This window comes from Pteropus vampyrus, unplaced genomic scaffold, assembly GCF_000151845.1.
Source record: "Pteropus vampyrus isolate Shadow unplaced genomic scaffold, Pvam_2.0 Scaffold25, whole genome shotgun sequence".
Taxonomy (NCBI): Eukaryota; Metazoa; Chordata; class Mammalia; order Chiroptera; family Pteropodidae; genus Pteropus; species Pteropus vampyrus.
Window position 1 is genome coordinate 687,459 of NW_011888806.1, and position 20,674 is coordinate 708,132.

The window sequence follows — 20,674 nt, forward strand, 5'->3', positions numbered from 1 at the left end:
ATTAAATATACAGTAATAGATTCTACACTTTCATTACTGCCGAGGCAATAATGTGTGACTCCTTTCTCAATTCCACATTCAATTGCTGCCAAATAAATTCTGTTATTTATCTGCAATATTCTATTCCCACTGTCAGAGCCTAATTCAGGTCATTAAATATTTTCACCCAAATTGCGACAACTACCTTCTGAAGTATTCTCTAGTTTCTCATCTAATTCATCCTGCACAAATTAAACCACAGATGTGATCCATAACTTAAATACATAAAAATGTTTAATAGGCCCTCAATAGACAAATCGAATCCAAAATCTTCAGTTTGGCATTTATGGTCCTCCATTACCTGGTCTTTATTAATATTTTTTCATCTCTGCTACCCACTATTTCCTTACCTTTTGTTCCAGCAAAACATGGCTAATTTAATCATATCTGGAAACTCCTTGAATATTCCCTTTCTATCTTCATTTATGTCATTATGTCATTTCTCTCCTCCCACCTCCATCCTGATTAACAATCTCCATTCATGTGTACCTTTCTGAAGCTTAACCAACCTTTGGTTCAAATAACATCATTTTTCTAAAAACTTCCCTTTATCCTCTGACTCTATAATATACATAAAAGCTATCTTTTATGTTATACTTTATTTCCACTACAGTTACCTATATATGTCATATACTTCCTATTATTATAAGCAATTTGAAATATGAATGTCTTATCCATCTTTGTCTTCCCACAGTCCACTGCACATGGCTGACATGCAATATCTATTGAATACATGTTGAATTTATAATAAAATATATACATAAAATAATAGTATAGTCCATAAAATTATGTAGAAAGTTTCCTTCACTTTTTTAATGGAGAAAAATCATTGCCATAAGAGTATCTTTTTAAAAATCCACCATATTTATTTCTTGAAAAGACAGATTAAAAAGTGATTTTTCCCCCCCACCATTAATCATATATCTTCCACCTCTTATGTGTACATGAATTGGTATTACTTTCTTGGCTCAGAACATAAAACTACTTTTCAAGGTTTCAATTTTACATTACTGCATGTACCTACTGATCATAGACTAAACCCCCTTATCATTGAAAACAACACCATAGAAGGAAATGGCTTGCCTGGAGGCTGTCCCAAAAACCCTTACCTCTGAGACAACCCAACTTTTTCTTTTTTAGAGAGGAGCAGTTATAGTAAAATTATACTTCTCCGTTCCAGCTTCCTTCCCACCTCCACAACATCTACCAACTCAAATGCTTGTTCAGAGCCCATACTGTCAGGTTCACAAATTAATAGATAAGTTTTAAGTTCAACTGATTCACCAAAGATTTACTGAATACCTACTATGTGGAAAGTACTGTTGGGGACACAAAAATTAATAAGACATTATTTTCATCTTCCGGAACTCATGATTAAATGCACGACACACAGATAAACAGTTCCATTATAAAGGAGATTATGTAAGTGCTTAAAAGCTTCCAACAAGGTACAGAGGGTTGTGAGGAGAGACATATGAATTTAATCAGAGTTATCTAAGAAGCTTCAAATGAGAGATGGGTTTCTATTTGAACTCTTTTTTTTAACATTCGAGATTTTCAAGATGAATTATTTTTTAGTAAGTAGTTTAATTTGTTTTAAGTATTTTTATTCATTAGTTTTGCAACAGAATTGGAATTTTTCCACTGAAAAGGTACTGATTCAACATGTAAGTTAAAAATTTAGTTCAATGAATTTTTTTAAGCTCACCCTGAATTGTATTTTACAGACCAAACTTGTGGCCTATAATTAAGAATATTTTTGTATGTTCAAGGGAAAGATACAATGTGTCCATTAATCTGAATTAATGTTTGGTTAAAATTATACTCCCAGAGAAAGGCTAAATTCATATAAACAGGCCACCCAATTTTTACAGAAATTTGTTCAGCATACCAATAGTACATTAAAAGAGAAAAAACAGCTGAAAATAAAAATCAAGGCCCTAGATTCATTTTCCATTCATACCACCTCTTCCTGCAACACTTGCTTCTTCCAGATGTATGGCCAAAGGTCTGAATCATACCTTGAAGCATGTGCTTTTCAAGTAAGTTCCATTGACACCATGTCCTGATTTTGATACTTCCTGGAAGATTCGGAGTTGTCATGACCTAACTCTGGACATGTTGTATACTGTATGGACAGATGAAAGGACGATATACATCTCAAGCTTAAAATAACTTGCACAGAAGGGGTGGGAAAAGTCTGAGTTAACAGATGCCAGTGCAGCATATTTTAAAAAGAAGAAATTATGATAAGACTGGAGTGAAAGCAAACTGGGGAACGTGTAGAGGTAAGGTATTCCAAATCGCTACTATTTAAAAAAAAACTTTGGTTTTTAATTACAGAACTCATCAGACGTTTTTGTAATTACCGAACAGTCAAGCAGCATACTACGTAAAAATGTTAGGATAAATAATATGCATTTTTACAAAACATCTGCATTTAAATATTTCAAACAAATCTCTTGCGATTAACTATAAATACAAAGGAACTAGAATCAGATTATGTAGATTTAGGCAGGGGAAGCTGGGAACGAATAACTAATGTAAGTTCGGTAACATGTCACACGGTGCAGGAGAAGGAACCCAGTAAATGGGTTGAGCACAGGAATATTGCACATTGTAATCACCCAGCACTAATTCAACAGCTAGCGGCTCTATCCATCTTTCTTCACGTTCCTCGTGGCCTCTGACAAGTCATCCTTCCAATCTATGATGCTGTCCGCTCTCCCCCATCAAAAATAATTTCCGTGCAGGTGGTAAAATCACCCTCACAAACTACTTGCTCACACTTCCCCACCTCGGGATGAGCTGTCCCCAAGAAGGGAAAAGGTGTCCCTGCCAGAGAAGTTACGTGAAGTGATCTTTCTCGCGGTGGGACCTGAGCCTGCAGCCCCCCGACGCGGGGGAAAGGAAGCGGACGGCCTCCGGAGAGCGGCGGATGGGGCAGAGGATGCGAGTCCGCGCGGCACCGGCTCCGGCAGGAAGAATGGAGGAGGGGAGGCGAGGCGGCGAGGTGCCCGCGAGGCGCGCGGCGCTGCGACCCCGCGGCCCGACCCCACCCCGCGCTCGGGTGCCTCCCGGGCCGCGGACCCGGCGCGCGTTCCGCGTGCGCCGACTCTCCCCGGAGGAAGAGCCACGGTCTCACACCCGCGGATCTGAGAAATCCGGCAACTTTGCGCGAGAAATGCTTTCCACCCTGCAACACGCCGAGAAAGAGAAAAATGTCAGGCGATGACGGGGGTGGAAGGGTGACTTACCCATGTTCCTCCCGAGGGTACGGAAACAGCAGGACGAGGGGAAGGTCTCCGGTGCAGGCGGCGCGGCGCTGTGTCCTCCCTCTACCTCTGTCTCTCCCGCAGCCAGGGAGGGACCCGCGGGGGGCGGCCGCCGGGGAGGAGCAGCAGCTGCTGCTGCAAGCGGCGCGGCCGCGGCGGGGACGAGCGTCGGGGGGCGGGGCGGGGCGGGGCGGGGCGGGGCGGCGGGCTCAGCCTGCGGCGGGCGCGGCTCCGGGTGGGAGGGCGGCCGGGGCGCGGAGGCGGCCTCAGGAGCGCCTCCCCGACGCGTGGCCGGGATCGCCCCGCCCTCCGCACCGAGCATGCTCAGTGCCTCCCTCTCCTCGCCCCCCGCGCGGCCGGCGGGTCCGAGTGTGCGGGTGGGCGTGTGCTGACCCGCTGCGGCCGCGACCGCGGCCGAGGAGCTTGACGGCGAGCGCCTGAGGGGCGGAGGGCGGGCCCTGCACTGCGATCCTGAGCCCGAACCGCCGCCCCCGGCTCGCCTCAGGCTCGCCAACCGGACCCCGCCCGCCCGCACCCGGAAAACGGGTCCGTGTTCGTTGCGGGACAACCCGGCAACACAGGCGGGGATTTCCCGAAGGAGGAGAAGCTGGGCCGCCTCGGGCCGGGCAGGACGGTGGGGAAGTGAGGCGGATATCCCGAAACGAAGCTGGGATGGACGCATAGGCGACGAGGCCAGCTCCCCTCGGGGATGGATACCTGGGGACGCCTGTTTTCAGAGCAGCCTGTGAGCCTGGGGGGCACAGCAGGGAGGTGGCCGCTGGAAGACGCTTAATATTAGCGGGCATATCAGTGGGACAATTCCAGGTTGTCCTGGCTGTGGCTAGTTTAAAAACAGAGGGGTCCGGGCAGCGAAGAAGAGTGACAGCCCCAGGATTTCCCCGGGGAATGTGCCGTTCTTCCTAGAGGGGCGCGGCCTTCCATTCCCTAGAGGACGCCTGAGAAGCCATTTAACATGGGTGCCTTCGGCTGTGAGGCTCCACCCAAGCTGGATGTGCACAGCCCCGCCCCACTCTGTTTGTACACGGCGGAAAATAAAAGTACGGCTGAGCTGGCTGCGGCCCCGCCGGGTTGCCGGAGTTTCCTCGGTCCACAGGGAAGCCAATGGCTCCCTGCACCTGAGCCCGGCGCTTCCCTCCGAGGGCGCCCTCCCGATTGGGCATGCGCGCGAGGTGGGGGCTGGTTTTTGGTCCTCTGCCCCGGGGAGGAGGCTGTTGGAGAGAACCTTATGTTTCTCTGCAACCTGGTCTTCCCCAGACCCCTGCGTAGTTGGTCGCTCTCCCGAGTCCTGCAGGGGAGAGGGGAGCAGTCAGCAGCATAGCCTGTGGGAGGTAGATGCTGAATAGCTGAATTGAGGTTTCTTCCTTTCAACTTTTTCAATCTAATGTTGAAAAAAGCTTTATACCCACTTAATCCGTGGCCCCTTCTTAGGGTCAAATCAGTTTCCTTTTATATGACTGATACTACAAACAGAAGTCAGAATGGGCCTTGTAATTTGTTCAGCAGGGGGTAGATTTTATGTGACTTTTCTAAAACAAAAATGAAACAAAAGTTGGAGATGTTTGGTAAAACAAGAAAATACAGTTTAACTACAGAAGTCAAAACTGTGAAACTTCGGATGCATAAGACTATTAGCCACCCCACTCTTGTGTTAGACTCCTTCCCTTTCCGTGATATGAGGATGATCTTTCTGTTTGCCTCAAAATAATCTTACAAGGTTGAATTAGTTTCGTGAGGCTTCTGTAACAAAGTACTACAAACTTGGTGGCTTAGAACAAGAGGAATGGATTGTCTCAGTTCTAGAGACCCGATGTCTGAAATCAAGGTGTTGGCAGGGCCCTGCTAACTATGAAGGCACTAAGGAAGGATCTCTTCCAGGCCTTTCCTAGCTTCTAGTAGGTCCTTGGCTTGTGGTGGCAGAACTCCAACCTTATCTTGGCATGTCTATCCATATTTTCCTTTTTCATAAGGACATCAGTCAGATTAGGGGTGCAACTGCTTGGGTATGATTTCATCTTTATATCTGCAATAACCCTATTTCCAAAAGAGGTCATATTCTGAGATACTGAAGGTTAGGACCTCAGCATATGAATTTGCAGGGTACATGATTCTATCCATAACACACCAAGCAAAGCTCCAACCCTCTATCCCCATCCCCACCCACCCCTATCTTACACGTTCATTTTGGACCTCTCCAGAAGACCACCCTGGGCCCTTTGCATTGCTCTCATTTTTGATCTCTTTTTCCTTAACCTTCATTAATCTCTTCTAGATTTTCAAGTTCACTTATTTCATTTTTCCTGCTACTTCCTTTGTAAATTAAATATTACAGTTTCTAAGAGCATCTTCTATCTTTCATTTGGATGTATGACTTGAAACTAGCAAAGGCAGCTGATGTAGTTTTGTGACCTTCTACCCAATGCTAGTTTAGGTGCCTTTTTTTTGTTCTGCTTAAATCCACAAGCCATCCCCTCAGCCTTCCTACCAATTAAAAACCACAGAGCTGTCCAGGCATACTGCACAGGGAGTCCCAATGTATTGATATGTAACCATAGTGAGATGCAATACTGTAGTCTCCCTTATCCACAGGGGATACATTCCAAGACTCTCAGTGGATTCCTGAAAGCACAGACAGAACCGAACTCTGTATATACTATGTTTTTTCTTATGCATACATATCTGTGATAAAGTTTACTTTATAAATTAGGCACAGTAAGAGATTATAATAACTGATAATAAAATAGAACAATTAGAATGATATACTGTAATGTTATGTGAATGTTCTCTTTCTCATAACCTGTCTGATCACTGAAACAGCAGCATGAATATGCTGGACAAAGGGATGATTCATGCCGTGGGTGGGATGGCAGGAGATTTAAAACTTATGAATTGTTTATTTCTAGACTTTCCCATTTAATATTTTTGTACTCTAGTGTTCTGTACAGCCGAGGAAAGTGAAACCACAGACAGCAGGGGACGACTGTACCGATTGCTACACGCAGAAGTGGACTGGTGGGATGCCTGCCTCTTTCACGCACATCAGTTCCCCTCCCTTCCCTTTTCTTTTATTATAAAAATATAACATTTTTCTCATATCTTTTCTTCATCTTTTTATTCAACAGTTATCTGCATGAGGCCTTCCTTAGCCATGTTATGTAAAATTTCAAAACTATTCCACTTCATATCCTTACTTCCATACTTTATTTTTTCCTTACCACTTATCACTAAGATATATTTTGCTTACTGTCTGTCATTCTGATTTTAATTTAAGCTCCCCAGGGCAAAAATATTTGTCTTATTTACCATTATATTCCCAGTGCCAGGACAATGCTAGCACATAGTAAGTGGTCAATAAAAACTTGTTGTATTAACGAAAGTCTATTCTTTCAGAGTTTTTATTCTGAAAGAGAACAAGAATGTTAATATTCTCTTCATAAACTCTTAGCACCTTACCAAGTAAATTTAGTTATTCAGTAAATGTTTATAATGATGATAGCTGCTATGTTGTTCCTTTCTTAAATTATGAGTCCTCTACTGGATGGAGTCTAGTCTTTGTACTAATTTATGCACTCATTCACTCAGAGATTTCCTGGGTGCTTAGTACGTATCAGGCACTCTAATAGGAACTAGAGATAAAAAATAAACTATAGCTCCCGCCCTCAAAAAGTTTATATTAGAAAAATTGCTTTGAAGATACCTCTGGTCATTGATCACATAAATAGCTTGAAAATATTCACCTGATATCAAAATAATTTTCCAGAAGTAAACCTACTAGTGCCCATGCTCCATGTTAGGCAGTGGTGAAGATTCGATTCGCCCTGCTACACAATAAAGAAGAACATTCTGACCCAGTGCAGACATTTTCAAGTTCTATTTAAAATGTATATTTATAAAGTATCACAGATTTATCTGAATAACAATATATTGTTGCAAACTGATTTATGATTACTCAGTAGCTTTTGTGGGGTGTGGGAAGAAGTATCAAGCAGAATGTTTATTAGGATCAGAAGCACTACATTTTGGTAAGGGTTATAACATAACTTCATCGATGCATATAACCTTCCAGAGGTTAAAAAGGTGATTTAAATTCTCTAAAGGAAACGTATTGGGAGGGGCAGAGCTAGAGGAAGTAGAAAGGGAAGGTTCTTTAGAAGAATAATAGGGAACTAATTGCCTCTTCTTCACCATGATGCTCTGAATATCATTTAAGTGAATCTCTCCGGAGTAGTTAACTGAACTTTGCAGTGATAACTGAACTTTGGTAGTGAACAGTCTTCTGCCTAAACTCTATTTTTAAAAGGCCTCAGTGAAGTTAGGCTAGTCCAGGCTGAACAACTGAAATGTCTTAACCCTAGCTCACTGTAACCCTAAACCTACCCCCACTCCTGCTATTTACTTAATATAAAGATTTTTTTAAATCTTATGAAACCTAAAATTTTTTTTCACACTATAGCACCTCAAATTGACTAATGCATACATATTGCAAACAAATATATACCTAGATTGTATACATGTTTTTAGATGAGATAAAACATTTTACAATCAGTCAAGTAGTTATTCATCTCTTCCAAGCTCAGCACTGTGCCAAGTGCTATAAGAGATAGCTACTGATATGTATTATGAAAAACAAGAGTACAACCAGTCTATTTTTAAAGTCTCTTTTTGTTGGAAAATCTCCTAAGCCTCTGAGTGCTAATATATAAAGAAAATTAGCCAAAGAAGTCAAAGATGATTTTATAAGAAAAGGTTATAGATGGATAGAATTTTGGGGGGAGATGATGGGAAGTAAGGAATCTAGTTGGAGAGAGAAGCAGCAGGGAGCTATTGGAGGGTTTTAAGTTTGAAAATGACAGAGCGAAGTATATTTTAGTAGTTGCAAAGTGGAAAGTGGCTAAGAATGAGATCTAGACTGGAGGCTGGAAGACTGTTAGGAGACTGCTGTAATAGTTCATGTGTGAATTGAGCTAAAATAGAAACAGTGGGGATAGAGAGCAATGGGCAGTCTTGAGACACATTAAAGAAGTGGTATTGGCTTGGTGACTGATTAGATGTGTAGCATGGTTTATGTTAAATTTAAAACTGCACTATGTGGGAGGTATGATTATCTCAGCTATACAAATTATGAAACATGCTCAGAGAGGTTAGATAATTTAACTTAGAATCTATAACTAATTAATAAAGGAAACAAGTAAAATCTAAGCCTCTCTAACTCAAACTCGCACTGCAATAATACACAGATAAATGTATTGAGGGAAAATTTATTGTGTGTGACCTCAACAGACTAAAAAATAATATTGTTTTGTAAAATATCTTTATTTGACGCAAGGGTTTGTTGTGTATATTTCTTTCCTCCTACTTCTCTGAAATTTACAAGTATAAAAGACAATCTCTGTACTATCATTTTATTATGAATATTTAATAAAGCTAATTTTGATTAGGATATAGGCTCAGTTATTCTTGAAATAATATTCAACCTATTTTAATTTGAGTTGGCTTCGCTATTCCATTGCTTTAAAATGAGGGGTTAGAAGCTTGCTATGTATCCAAGATTCTAAATCATAACATTATACTTTTATGTTTTTAAGCCATTTGATAAGTAAGGGTAAACTTTGTTTCTTTTTCTTCCTCTAAACTTCAAATTTAACTCAGTCCTTAAAGAGTTCATTAATGAGATAGCATCTTGGAGAAGAATGAGATCTCAGTTCACTGATGTCTTACTGAGTTTTCTCAGCACATTTCATTATAATGAGGAAATTGTGCCAAAGTAAAATAATAGGTAGCTTGAGAACACCAAGAAACCTAATGGTAGAGACTATTAACATAGAGGAAAAGACAGAAGAATGCTGAGTCCCATTTCACCTCTAACTACCTCTTTGGCAGTTAATTATGTCTTTGAGAGCAGTTCACTTTGTCTCTGACTCTCGAATTTCTTCTTTGTAAAAATCGTGAGTGATAGTATGTCTGTCAAGGGGAGAAACCATGAACTATCTTTCAAATTTCAGGAATATTTTTCTCATTGTGCTTGGTTCTGACAGAATCATTTAGTTCTACTACCTAAAATTATCTCTACTCTCCACTCCTCCTACCCGCATGTACACATCCTCAGAGACTTGCAAGAGAAATACTCTTAAGTCTTAAAACATTCCATTCCTCCTACTCTGGACTGGCCTACGACAAAACTGAGAATAGAAATTAGTCTGCTCTTAGGATTATTTATGTGTCAGAAACTCTCATGTAATACTAACATCTAACACTAACGACATGAGTTAGGTATTTTACAGATAAGGAAATGGAGAATCAAAATATTTTAATTAATTTCCCTAATGTCACATGACTAATGAAAGGTCTGATTTCAAAGTTCCTGCTCTTTCCATTTTATCACACTGCCTTGCATAGACTTGCTTCCTCACCCTTAACTTCACCTCCACTATGACATTGCATGAGAAAGAGACAACCTACATTTTCTCTTACCTGCTTCTTCACACTGACAAGGTCACCTGTCTGGTTTCTATCTAGGAATGTTTTTTTTTTTTTCATTTGATAAGAATCTAATAATCTATGCCAATAGGCTTATAACCATCCTTTCTCTTGTGAAACATATAAGCATTTTAAGAGTGGTCTTTTAGCTAAAAATAAAGTAATTCAAAAGAGGAATTCTGATTCGATTATCCTGCTTCCTTCATATATGTATAGCTCAAATCACCAGTAATTGTTTTTCCTACTTTTAGGATTTTTCCAGCTCTACTTGAAGGCTCCACTGTCTTCTTTTAGGGGTCCTCTTTTATCTACTTAAAAATTCCCCTAAAGGCTTCCTTAAGGAGATATGTTTTAATTTAATCTCATCCAACCCTGATTAAGCAATTCTTAGGGTTTATAAAGCTTTTATAATAGAAACTGGCTTATGTGGATTTCTGAACAGAAAAGCCTCATTAACCAGCATGTCTATTTACTTATAGTTTACTAGTAATTAATTCTCATAATAATGATCCTGTACTTGTATTAGTTTCCTATGGCTGCTGTAACAAATTACCACAAAATTATTGGCTTAAAACAACACAGATTTATATCTTATCATTCTGGAGGTCAGAAGTCCAAAATGTAGTAACATGGAGGTTTCGGCAGGGCTGTGTTCCTTTCTGGATGCTCTAGAGGAGAATCAGTTTCCTTGCCTTTTCTAACAAGCGGAGGCTGCCCACATTCCTTGGCTTGTGTGCCTCTTTCAGCCAGCAATCACATCTCCTCTCACTCTCCTGCCTCTTCCTTTCTCTTATAAGGCCCCTCATGATTATATTGGGCCCACTAGGATAATTCCAGATAATCTTCCCATTTCATGATCCTTAATTTACTCACAGCTGCAAAGTCCCTTTTGCCATATAAAGTAATATTCACACATTGCCAGTGACTTGGACATGGACATTTTGGGGGTGAGGTTAAGGGGCACATTATTCTGCCTACTTCAATAGTTAATATTAAATTAATTTCATTCTAGTACATATATAAAAATTATAAGAGCCTATATCTATAGATAGATGATACATGTGTGATATGTATATATGAGTATACTTCATGAATTTATTAACTAGTTCTTTGTTCAGGCTGGAAAACAGACTTTTCATTTTATATGTGTACTTAAATTATTTCATAAATATATATTTTCATCTTTTCAGATTCATTATCCAGATCCATTTTTATGCCCTTTTCCCCTTCCTAGAGCCTACTAATATACATGTAAGTTTACAATAGCATCATTAAGTTGACTCTGCATTCTTGAAGTAATCATCTCTTCAAGGCATTTGCATTTTGGAACCTGGTTTTTATGGTAAACAAACCAATTCCTGGTTTTCTGGGTACAAAACAATTATGAGAATATGAAAAATTCACATGGAAATTAATTGGAATGAACGCTTTATAATTATCAAATCTAAATTGTTATTTCCATATAACCATTTATTCAACAAATACTTATTACTAGCCTGCTATGATCTAATCTTTGGGGGTATAACAGTGTACAATAAAGACTTTTCCTCTCACTGAGCACATTTGGGTAAGGAGGACAAACAAGCAAATAAATGAACAAACAAAAATATGATATGTAGTGTTGAGTGAAGCAGATTGGGGGCTGGGACAGACAAAAATGGCAGTGGGGAAGTGACTTTATGTAATACTCTGTGGGAAGGCAACTTTTAAAACTGGTAACTAATCTGAGACCTGAAGATAAGAAGCAAATCATGCAAAAAGCTAGAGGAGGAACTTTTCAGGCAGAAGGAGCCTGCCAAGTGCAAAGATCTTGAGGCAGGAATATTGTGGCTATGTTTTAGGAAGTGAAAGAAGGCCGGAGTAACTGAAGTCTAGTAAGTAGGGGAGAGTGGCAAAAAATGAAGTTGCAGAGGTAGTGAAAAGTCCAATAAAGTAGAATTTGGGGTTTTAAACTTTCTGTGTTATTCCATAATTTAGAGCCAAGTGAGATATAGGACTCAGGAGTCAGATTAGATGGAGATCAAAATAACAGCTGTCTTTATTGCTCATTGGAGAATACAGTAAAATGGGTTTCCTAGTACCCCACCCATTGCCATCATCTTGTAAAAATTTACCTCTCCTATTGTCCCAAGTAGACTGGACTGCAGGCTTCTAGCCCAGGAGAAGTTATTATTTATTAATGTGAAGGATAATTAATGTGAAGGATAATTAAGCTGTTCTGAAAGAAAGAACCTGAGAAATCTCTGACCAGACATTCTCGGTTCCTATTCCTATATCACTGAGATTATTCTCTCTTCTTCTCAGGAGACGAAAGGGGTTCCAAGGGATGAGAGTGGAGGGGGCAGTCGCTGAGAGAAACCAGGAATATTTTTGTAATTTTCTTTCTGCAAAGAGAAAGTTTACTCCTCTGTATAGAATGTATGGAGGAGGGAGATAAATATTACCCTCACTCTCCCATCACCTGGATCTTACAGGCCATGGTACAGAATCTGAATTTCATTCTAAGTACAAACAAAAAGTACTGAAAGGTTTTCAGCAGTGGAGTTACACAGACTGATTTACAATTTGGAAAGATTACCTTCACCGCTGCAGACAGAAGTAGAAATAAGTAGACCTGTGAGAGATATGTGAGCTGATCTGGGAGGGATGATGTGGCTTGCATCAGGGCGGTTGTAGTGAAGAAGGAGAAAAGTAAGGATTAGTTAGAGGTCTAAAGGTAGAAAGGCTGGACTTGCTGATGATTTAGGAGAGAGAGTCAAGGAGGAATTAAGGCTAAGTGATTAAAAATAATTAAGGTTGAGATTTCTGGTTTAAGTTAGTGAATGGGTGGTGGTGCCAAGTATTCAAATGGGAAAAACTGGGAGTTAAACAAGATGGCAACATGATCATATTCCTTGGATTTGGCAATGAGATTATTGGTGATTCTGCAAGAATAGTTTATATGAATTGTAGGAAGCAAAGCCAGATTTAGAGTTTGAGGAAGGACCAGTAGGTGCTTGCTTGTGTACATTTTTAAAAGAAATTTACTGTTGAGGTGAGCAGAGAAATGGTATAATAATGGTGATAATGGAATTTTAAGAGATTTGTTTTTACACCAAAGTGAATGATCCATTGGTGATGCAAAGTAGACAGAATAACTGAAAGTACAAGACCTTGGGAAAGCAAGAGGGGATGAGACTCAAAGCTCTAGTGGGGTGATGTGCCTGAGAGGCAAACACTGAAATAAATCTCTGTAACGAGAGGAAAGGTACAAATAAAGGTGGGTTGGTAGATTTGATGACAGGAAGGTAGACAGCCCCCATTGAATAACTTCAATTTTATTTCTGAAACATGAGGGAGGGAGAGGGAAATAGATGTGAGGAGAGAAGAGACAACATGAAGTAGTTGTGTCCAAAATTATGAATGCAACCCTAATGCAGAAACTAAGTAGTACTGCTGAGAGTGTTAAGTGTCCATGTGCGGTTGGTAATTACTGATGAAAAATATGTCAGCGTGGTTGTATTTTCTTCAACATTATTAGAGATTCTGATGTAGTCAAAGAATGATTGCAAGGCAGTTAATAGCACATGTGAGCTAAAACAATAAGATATTTGAAATTTATATTTCAGAGGTGGTTCAGTTTATAAGTTCTAAGGTATGACCATGGGGGCAGGTGGCTGAAGAGGAGTAGAGAAAAAGTGAAGTCAAGGAACTGAGAGGAAGGTGATAGGCTGAGTCATCTACACAGATATCAAAATCACAGAGCATGATGACAAAAACAGGAGTGGAGTGTGAGCCAGGGGCTAGGTTATCTATGAGTAAAGAAGAATGGCCAAGGGATCAGCAGATGGCAGCAACATGATTTAGAGAGGGACATAGCCAGATGGCATGAGCTTCAAGGGAGCAGAGGTCTCTGCAGGAGGACGGCAGAGAGCTAGGGGAATACCAACTCCAACTATTGGCGCTGTGGTAAGTATGGTGTGAGGGAAAAAGCAGATGTCACCTGAGAGGGCTATAGGGTAAAGTGTCCTCAACGGAAAAATTAGTTTTGAGTTGAAAGATGGAAGCGAAAGTCTCCAGATTAAAAATGTAACAAAGTTTTGTTTGTTTGTTTGTTGGAAATCAATTGTTGCTTAATAAATCACACTAAAACTCAGAAGCTTAAAATAACAATTTTATTATCTCTGAAGATACTGTAGGTTGACTGGGCCCAGGTGGCTGATTCTTCTGATTCACATGACTTTAGATGGGGCTGAAATCATCTGGGGCTGTGATTGGGCTGGAAAATCTCAGTTGGCTCATTCACATAACTAGTGCCTTAGTGGAGATGACTGAAACATAGGGCTCAGCAGGAGGCCTAGGCCTGTGTGAGTCCCTCTCTCTCTCTCAGTACTTTCGCGCTCTCTCTCTCTCTCTCTCTCTCTCTCTCTCTCTCTCTCTCTCTCTCTCTCTCATATTGCAGCATCTCTCCCTCTCCACATAAAGGTTCCAGCAGTATAGCTGGGTTTCTAATGTGGCAGCCTAGGGCTTCCATAAGTATGAAGGTGGAAGCTACTAGAACTTCTTGAGGCTTAGACCCAGAACTGGCTCAGCATCATTTCTGCCGTATTCTATTGATTAAAGTGAGTCACAAGGCCAGTCCAGATTCAAAGGAGGGTTCTCACAAAGACGTCATTACCAGGTGATGTGATCCATTGGGAACCACAAGTAAGATTAACTACCACAAGAAGTTTGTTGATCTGGATCCAGGCTTTTTAGAGGATGGAGTGGAAAGGTTGAGATGGGAGTGGGATTCAGTCAGAAGAGAAGGTTATAGAGCAGTATGGGAACAGAAGACCAGGATGTAATGGATGATGGAAGGACTTGTACTGTCAAATATGACTAAGGTAAACAGCAATTTGAGACATGATGAGACTAGTTCTCCTGGGGTGGTGATCTCCAGATTTTTTGATTATGTACCTCTAAAATTTTTTAAACATTCCTCATACATTATAATGTATAATTATTAATTATATATAATAATATTCTACTATAATATGTATTTTGTAGAATGATCATAAACTAGAAATTAAGACTGATGTGATTAAAAAGATAAACTAAATAATAGTTTTCATATTTTATTCCATTTATCAATTGTTCAATAACCTCTTTGCCCTCTGGGAAGAGCAATTTGGTTGACAATGCCTCATCATTTAAAAAATCTTGGTTTAATACTTTGTGATGTAGTGGCTCAGAGGTCTGGTTCTAAGTTCATTTTATTCCCATGTTGATTTTAATGGCTATTTTAGCTGAAAGAGCTATCTCACAAAAATAAGTACAGCCAGATGGAGGAAGTGCACCATTAGCTGGTTTGCTAACTCATGATACTCATTTTTCAGTCCCATCCCCAATTATGCAAAGAGTTTTATTGAAACATATATCATCCCCAATATCAATCAGTTGTTCTTTCGAACTAATCAGAAGTTACTACATTTTTGGAATTTTAAGAAATGGGTTCAAAACTCATTGAAACTACTCATTTGAAAGATTTTTTAAAAATACTTTAAAAAACTCTATGTACAAGTTTTTAAGTGTAAAGATATTAAGAATTTTACATTCAAATTGTTTTCAGCAACAAAATTATATAACAATGGAACATTTCCAAGTGTTTATGTTAAAAATGCTCTTCCCGTAGCACAAATGTCTTTTCAGCAGTGGTTCCTTTCTCCTTCATTATTAAAAATGTCACCTTTACCTTGAAGAAACTGATTAAGAGTATTTTTTTTCCCAAAATATCTGACAGTCACTTGTATTCAGAGAAAAGGTCAGCAAATTGAGAAAACTTGTCAAGTTTTTTTTTTTTTTTTTAATAGATAAGTGTTATTCAACCTTTATTTGGATAATCTTTTCTGGAAACAGTTTACTGTGTGGTAAAAAGATTTTCATGGTCAACCTCGTCTTATTACAAAGTATTACAAAGCCTCCATTATTATTTTAAAGATTTCATTTTATAAAAATTAACCAAGTTGGCAACATTCTGTGTAGCATATAAATTGTGGAACAGTATAACATATAGCCAGGCAATCAGCTTTTGAGCACTTTAACGCCCATCCCTACGGGGCCTCTGTATTTGACCTGTGGAACAAGTGAGGATGGCACTATCAGTCAGCATATTAAGTATTAGAAAAGCATAAATCCCTTCATATTTTATAGGCACAAAATTAATATGTGTTAAGTCTAAAATTTTATTCTTGCTCCCCATTGTTTTGTTTCGCATACCCCACTTCGGGAATCATATTCTTTGAATAGGATGAAGAGAATGGACACTTGGTTCTAGTAATATGGTCCTAAGTAAAACAGTAATAGTGATTTGGGGGTGACTGCTTCTTTTGGCAACATATGGTGTAGTAGAGGCTTCATGCTGAAAAGTCTATATGCTGACAATGGTTATAACAATGACTTCTGCGCTGGAAGGCAGGAATTGAGAAAGAGAGAGAAGAATGAGGAGATTCATACTAGTAGTTTATTTTTTTGCACACAAAATTTCTAACCACTAAATCAGAGAGAATGAACACTGTTAGTATTTGACAGGACTTCTAGATGATAGATCTGATCTATCATTGAAGCTCTTCCCTCAGCCATGAATGCTCTTTCCTCAGATATTTCCAAAACTGCTTTCTTCTTGTCATTCAGGTCACAGCTCTGATATCTCAGAGGAACTCAGTTGCCTCGCTTCTATAATGTATGCGAACAAACAGATCTAAAAAAATTGTACCCGATGACAGTATTATCTGATATTTTCTTGTTTTATTTATCTATTTGTTTTCTCTGTACTAGACTGTAACAACAATGAGAACAAGGATTTTGTCTTTCTTGTTAACTGGCCCTGTTAGAACAGTGTCTGGCATAATTTTCTTTTAAACATCAATTGCATGCTCTAATTTAATGTACTGGAAGAGAGAGCTTTAAATATAAACTATCATGAGGCTCATTAAAAGTGGCCCATATCTAATGCTACTTGATGGGAGAAGGGGCATGTCCAACAACAGTTGCTTGGTAGTGGGTAAAATGTATAATGAAACGGTTGTTTTCTAAAGAATGTTAATAGCTTTAGATTTCTGGTTCAAAGAATAAATAGACTAAAGGAGCTCTTCTGAGCATGTGCTTTGCTGGTGACAGTGATAGCACATAGGAAATCAAGATATAATACAGTGATATGATATAGGAGATAAAATTGCGGAAGAGAGCCAACTCGTTTGTCTAGCTGATTATAGTATGACGGATTGAGAGAATAGAACACAGAGATAGTATTTTTAAAAAGTTATAGGAGAAATACAGGTTAGAGATGGATAGAATACAAATCAATAGCATAAATAGAGATCAATTTATAAAACATGATCCATGCCTTCAAAGAAATTTATGAAATAAAGAATGAAGCAAATATATACACAATTAAATGGGATCCAGGTTTTCTTAGACTCATCTTATACACACGTTCAAGCCAGGACACTCACTTTTAGCCCTTAAATAAATTCAACTGTGAGAATATTGCTTAGATATATAAACTTACTAAAGATTTAATGAGAAAACGGAGGAAGGAGTCATATAGCAAAAGAGCCTAAACTCTGCTCTTTCTGGAAAGTTTCTTTCTTTCTTATAATTGTCTTATTGCTTCCTCAGAATCTCCTCAGCAGCTTTTCTAAGCACATTGCTAGGGTCTTTTTCCTCTTCCTCCCTTCTCTAGCCAGCTTGCATAGGATTCTCAGCAAACCAAAATCTGATTGTGAGCCAAACTATGACCAGCTATTGTTTCTCATGTGCATTTAGGATGGTGGGCATAAGGGTGTGGATGGGAAGAATGACTCAACTCTTATGCCACATATATATTTGGAAAACGGAAAATAATCCAATGTTATTAGAGTTTAAGTTTCGTGACAAGGTTTAGTTGGAAATAAATCTGAAAAGGTAGATTAGTGTATAATTAGCCTTGAATGCTGCTGTAAACATTTTTGTTGGTCAATGGGGAATATTGAAGATTCTTGAACAAAGATGTTTCACGATCAGATTTGTATTACAACAAGTTTGGGAACAATAACTGAGTTATATTCGAGAAATAGCCTAAGATAGGAACACAGATTGCAATTATTTTCAAGTTATTCAATGATGAAGATATAAAATAGAATAATGAAAATGACATGGAGGTGACAATTTCTAAGTGCATTTAGAACTCAGGAATCTTCAGAATTTTAAGTTAGGTCAGATGTAGATGGTTGAGAAGGTTCTCTTGTTTCTAGCTTTGGAAACTATTGAAAAGGATGCAATTAACTGAGTTAGGGAATGTAAATATTGAATAGCTGCTGTTTTTGAGTATATTTTATGATTGATTTTTGCCGGCAGAGATAATGATTTAGATGTCAAACCAGACAAATGTGAGCAGGAGAGCAACACACCCACACGAAGAGGTATAGCTTGGAAATGCAGATTTGAGGTTTAAAGGAAAGGTCAAAGTGAGAGGAAATTAGCTATACAGAATGATGATGAAAGCTGTGGAAGCCGATAAATGATGCATGAGCAAGTGTGGAGCTGGAAGAAAATAATGCTAAGAACACGTACATAAGAAAATATTATTAAAAAAATATTTGTGGGAAAATAGCAGAGAAACAGATTGATCAAGAGTTGTCAGAGAAGAACTGTAGGTAAAAAGAAGACTATTATTTTTGGAAAAGAAAACAATGTGAAACTTAGGGAAAAGAATTAGGATAATTTATAAGTGGATGTGGAATTCTGATATACCATAGGTTTTTAATCACCAAGTTAATTACAATAAACTGTTTATACTTGTACACCCTGATTATAGTGAAGCAGGGGCACGGGGAGGGTAATAAAAAAGAGGATTGAAGGAGAAACTTCAATGGTAATGTTGGGATAGAAAGAATCCCCATTTCAGGGTCTTTTTGTGCAAGTTTAAATTAGACCTCTCTGCTTTCTCCATATATTTTTGATTTGGGGTCAGCAAACTTTTCTGTAAAGGGACCAGATAGTAAATATTTTAGGTTCTTTGTGGGCCATACTATCTCTGTCCCAAGTACTTAAATTCACCATTGCAAAGGCAACCATAGATAATACATGAAAAAATAGGTACATCTATGTTCCAATAAAATTTTATTCATAAAAACATATGAGGGGCTGGATCTGGTCCATAGGCTAAAGTGTTCTGACTTTTGTTCCTGATCAATCAATGCCTGTGAGACTGATATCTGGTTATGTTGGGCATGTTTGATCTTGGTATAAGTATTATCTAACTATAAATCTCCTACAGAGCTAATTTTATTTTGTCCAGTCAAAAATTCACTTTTATCTTCAAATTTTAATCTAGATGTGCATCAATCTAGTGATCATTCAAGATCAAAAAAAAAAAAAATGAGATAGTATTATTAAACCAGCAAGGACCCTTTCTATTTTTGAGATAAGGACCTGTATGCTTAATTGAATATCCACAGGACTTCTGATGTTCCTTGGGATCTTTACAACTCCATGCAACTTTTGTACTCCTTTATTATCTTTTTACTGTCCAGTTTAAATGATAAATCAACATGTTAACTAATAGACCAATCCTATTAATATGTTTTAGTTATAAAATAATTATTCATCTTATTTGTTGCATTAATCTACAATTTATTTACATGAAAGTAACTCACTATAATTAATATGAGCTCAAAACACTCAAAATGAGTTACTATTACTTTTTTCACGATTCAACCAAAATTTTCTGTGTGCTTTATTCAATTATGCTCTCTTTTTTAGTCCTAGCTTAAAATTCAATATGTGTTCATTCATTCATTCATTAATTCATTGAAATCTCATTGAGTGCCATATGTCAAGCAGAATGCAATGTGCTGGGAAAACAAAAATAATCCTAGTCACTCTCTGTCCTTGACATGCTCTCTGTCGAGACATAAAAGAGCTACCAGAGGGAGGGAGTCATAAGCAGTGTCAAATTTGGTATAAAGGTTAACCTTGAGAAGAGAAGAGAGGCCATTAAATTTAGCAGTAAAAAAAATCATAAAACAGTTTCAGTAGAGTATCAGTATAAGTGTAAGAGAACATATTCTTGGATTTTTCAAACTCTTACCTATGTTACCATACACAGATTCCCAGCAATACAGCCAAGGGCACAGTCTTTGCTTCTCAGTAGAGATTATATGATAAATTTCTTTACTTTCCAGGTTGATTGAACCTCACAGATGTATTCAGTCAGGGTTCTTTGTTGTAAACAATAAAACCAGCTCTGCTAGGTATCAGCAGAAAAGGATTTTAGTAAAAGATGTCTTTTAAATACTTCAGAATTTCTGGAAAGAAAGGAGAACCAATCTTGGCAGCTACACAAATAGAAACTAAGTCAGAAATCTCAAGCCAAGCTAGTCCTATAAAGACACCACTGCCCAGACATTGCATCTTTTTTTTATAACTTCATTTTTTTAGAGAAGTTTTAGTCTTACAACAAAATTGAGTGGAAGATGCAGAGATTTCTTATATGCTTACTTTCCTACACATGCATAGCCTCCCCCATTATCAACATCACTCACTAGTATAGTACATTTTTTTACCAAAGGTGAACCTACATTGTCATATCATAACCACCCAAATCCACATTTTAATTTAGGGTTCATTCTTGGTGTTCGTTGTACATTCTGTGGTCTTAGACAAATGTATAACACATATTCTTGAATGATAGTTTGACTGGATAGAAAATTTTGAGTTAACAATGATTTTTCCTCAATGATTTAAAGTTATTATTTTAGTGCCTTCAGATGCCTATTATTATTGAGGGGAATGTAATGTATAATGATATATATTCATCACTGTAAAATCATACAGAGTACTGTCATTATCCTAAAAATTCTCTG

The 20,674-nt window shown here is 38.5% G+C and overlaps 1 protein-coding gene and 1 long non-coding RNA gene across 6 annotated transcripts in view; one reads left to right on the forward strand and one right to left on the reverse strand.

The window, feature by feature from the left end:
* RAP1GDS1 (Rap1 GTPase-GDP dissociation stimulator 1) overlaps positions 1 to 3,484 on the reverse strand; it is a 143,712-nt gene extending 140,228 nt beyond the window's left edge. For all 5 annotated transcript variants that reach the window (XM_011356256.2, XM_011356253.2, XM_011356255.2 and 2 more), the window contains exon 1: positions 3,297 to 3,484. In XM_011356256.2, coding sequence (XP_011354558.1) covers positions 3,297 to 3,300 — 4 coding nt within the window. In that variant the 5' untranslated portion in view covers positions 3,301 to 3,484. The remainder of the gene's footprint in view (positions 1 to 3,296) is intronic.
* A 187-nt stretch (positions 3,485 to 3,671) lies between these two features.
* On the forward strand, positions 3,672 to 8,117 carry LOC111737259. The gene is made up of 2 exons (XR_002779394.1): positions 3,672 to 4,059; positions 6,266 to 8,117. It is a non-coding gene; the product is annotated as an uncharacterized LOC111737259 (long non-coding RNA).
* The last annotated feature ends 12,557 nt before the right edge of the window (positions 8,118 to 20,674 follow it).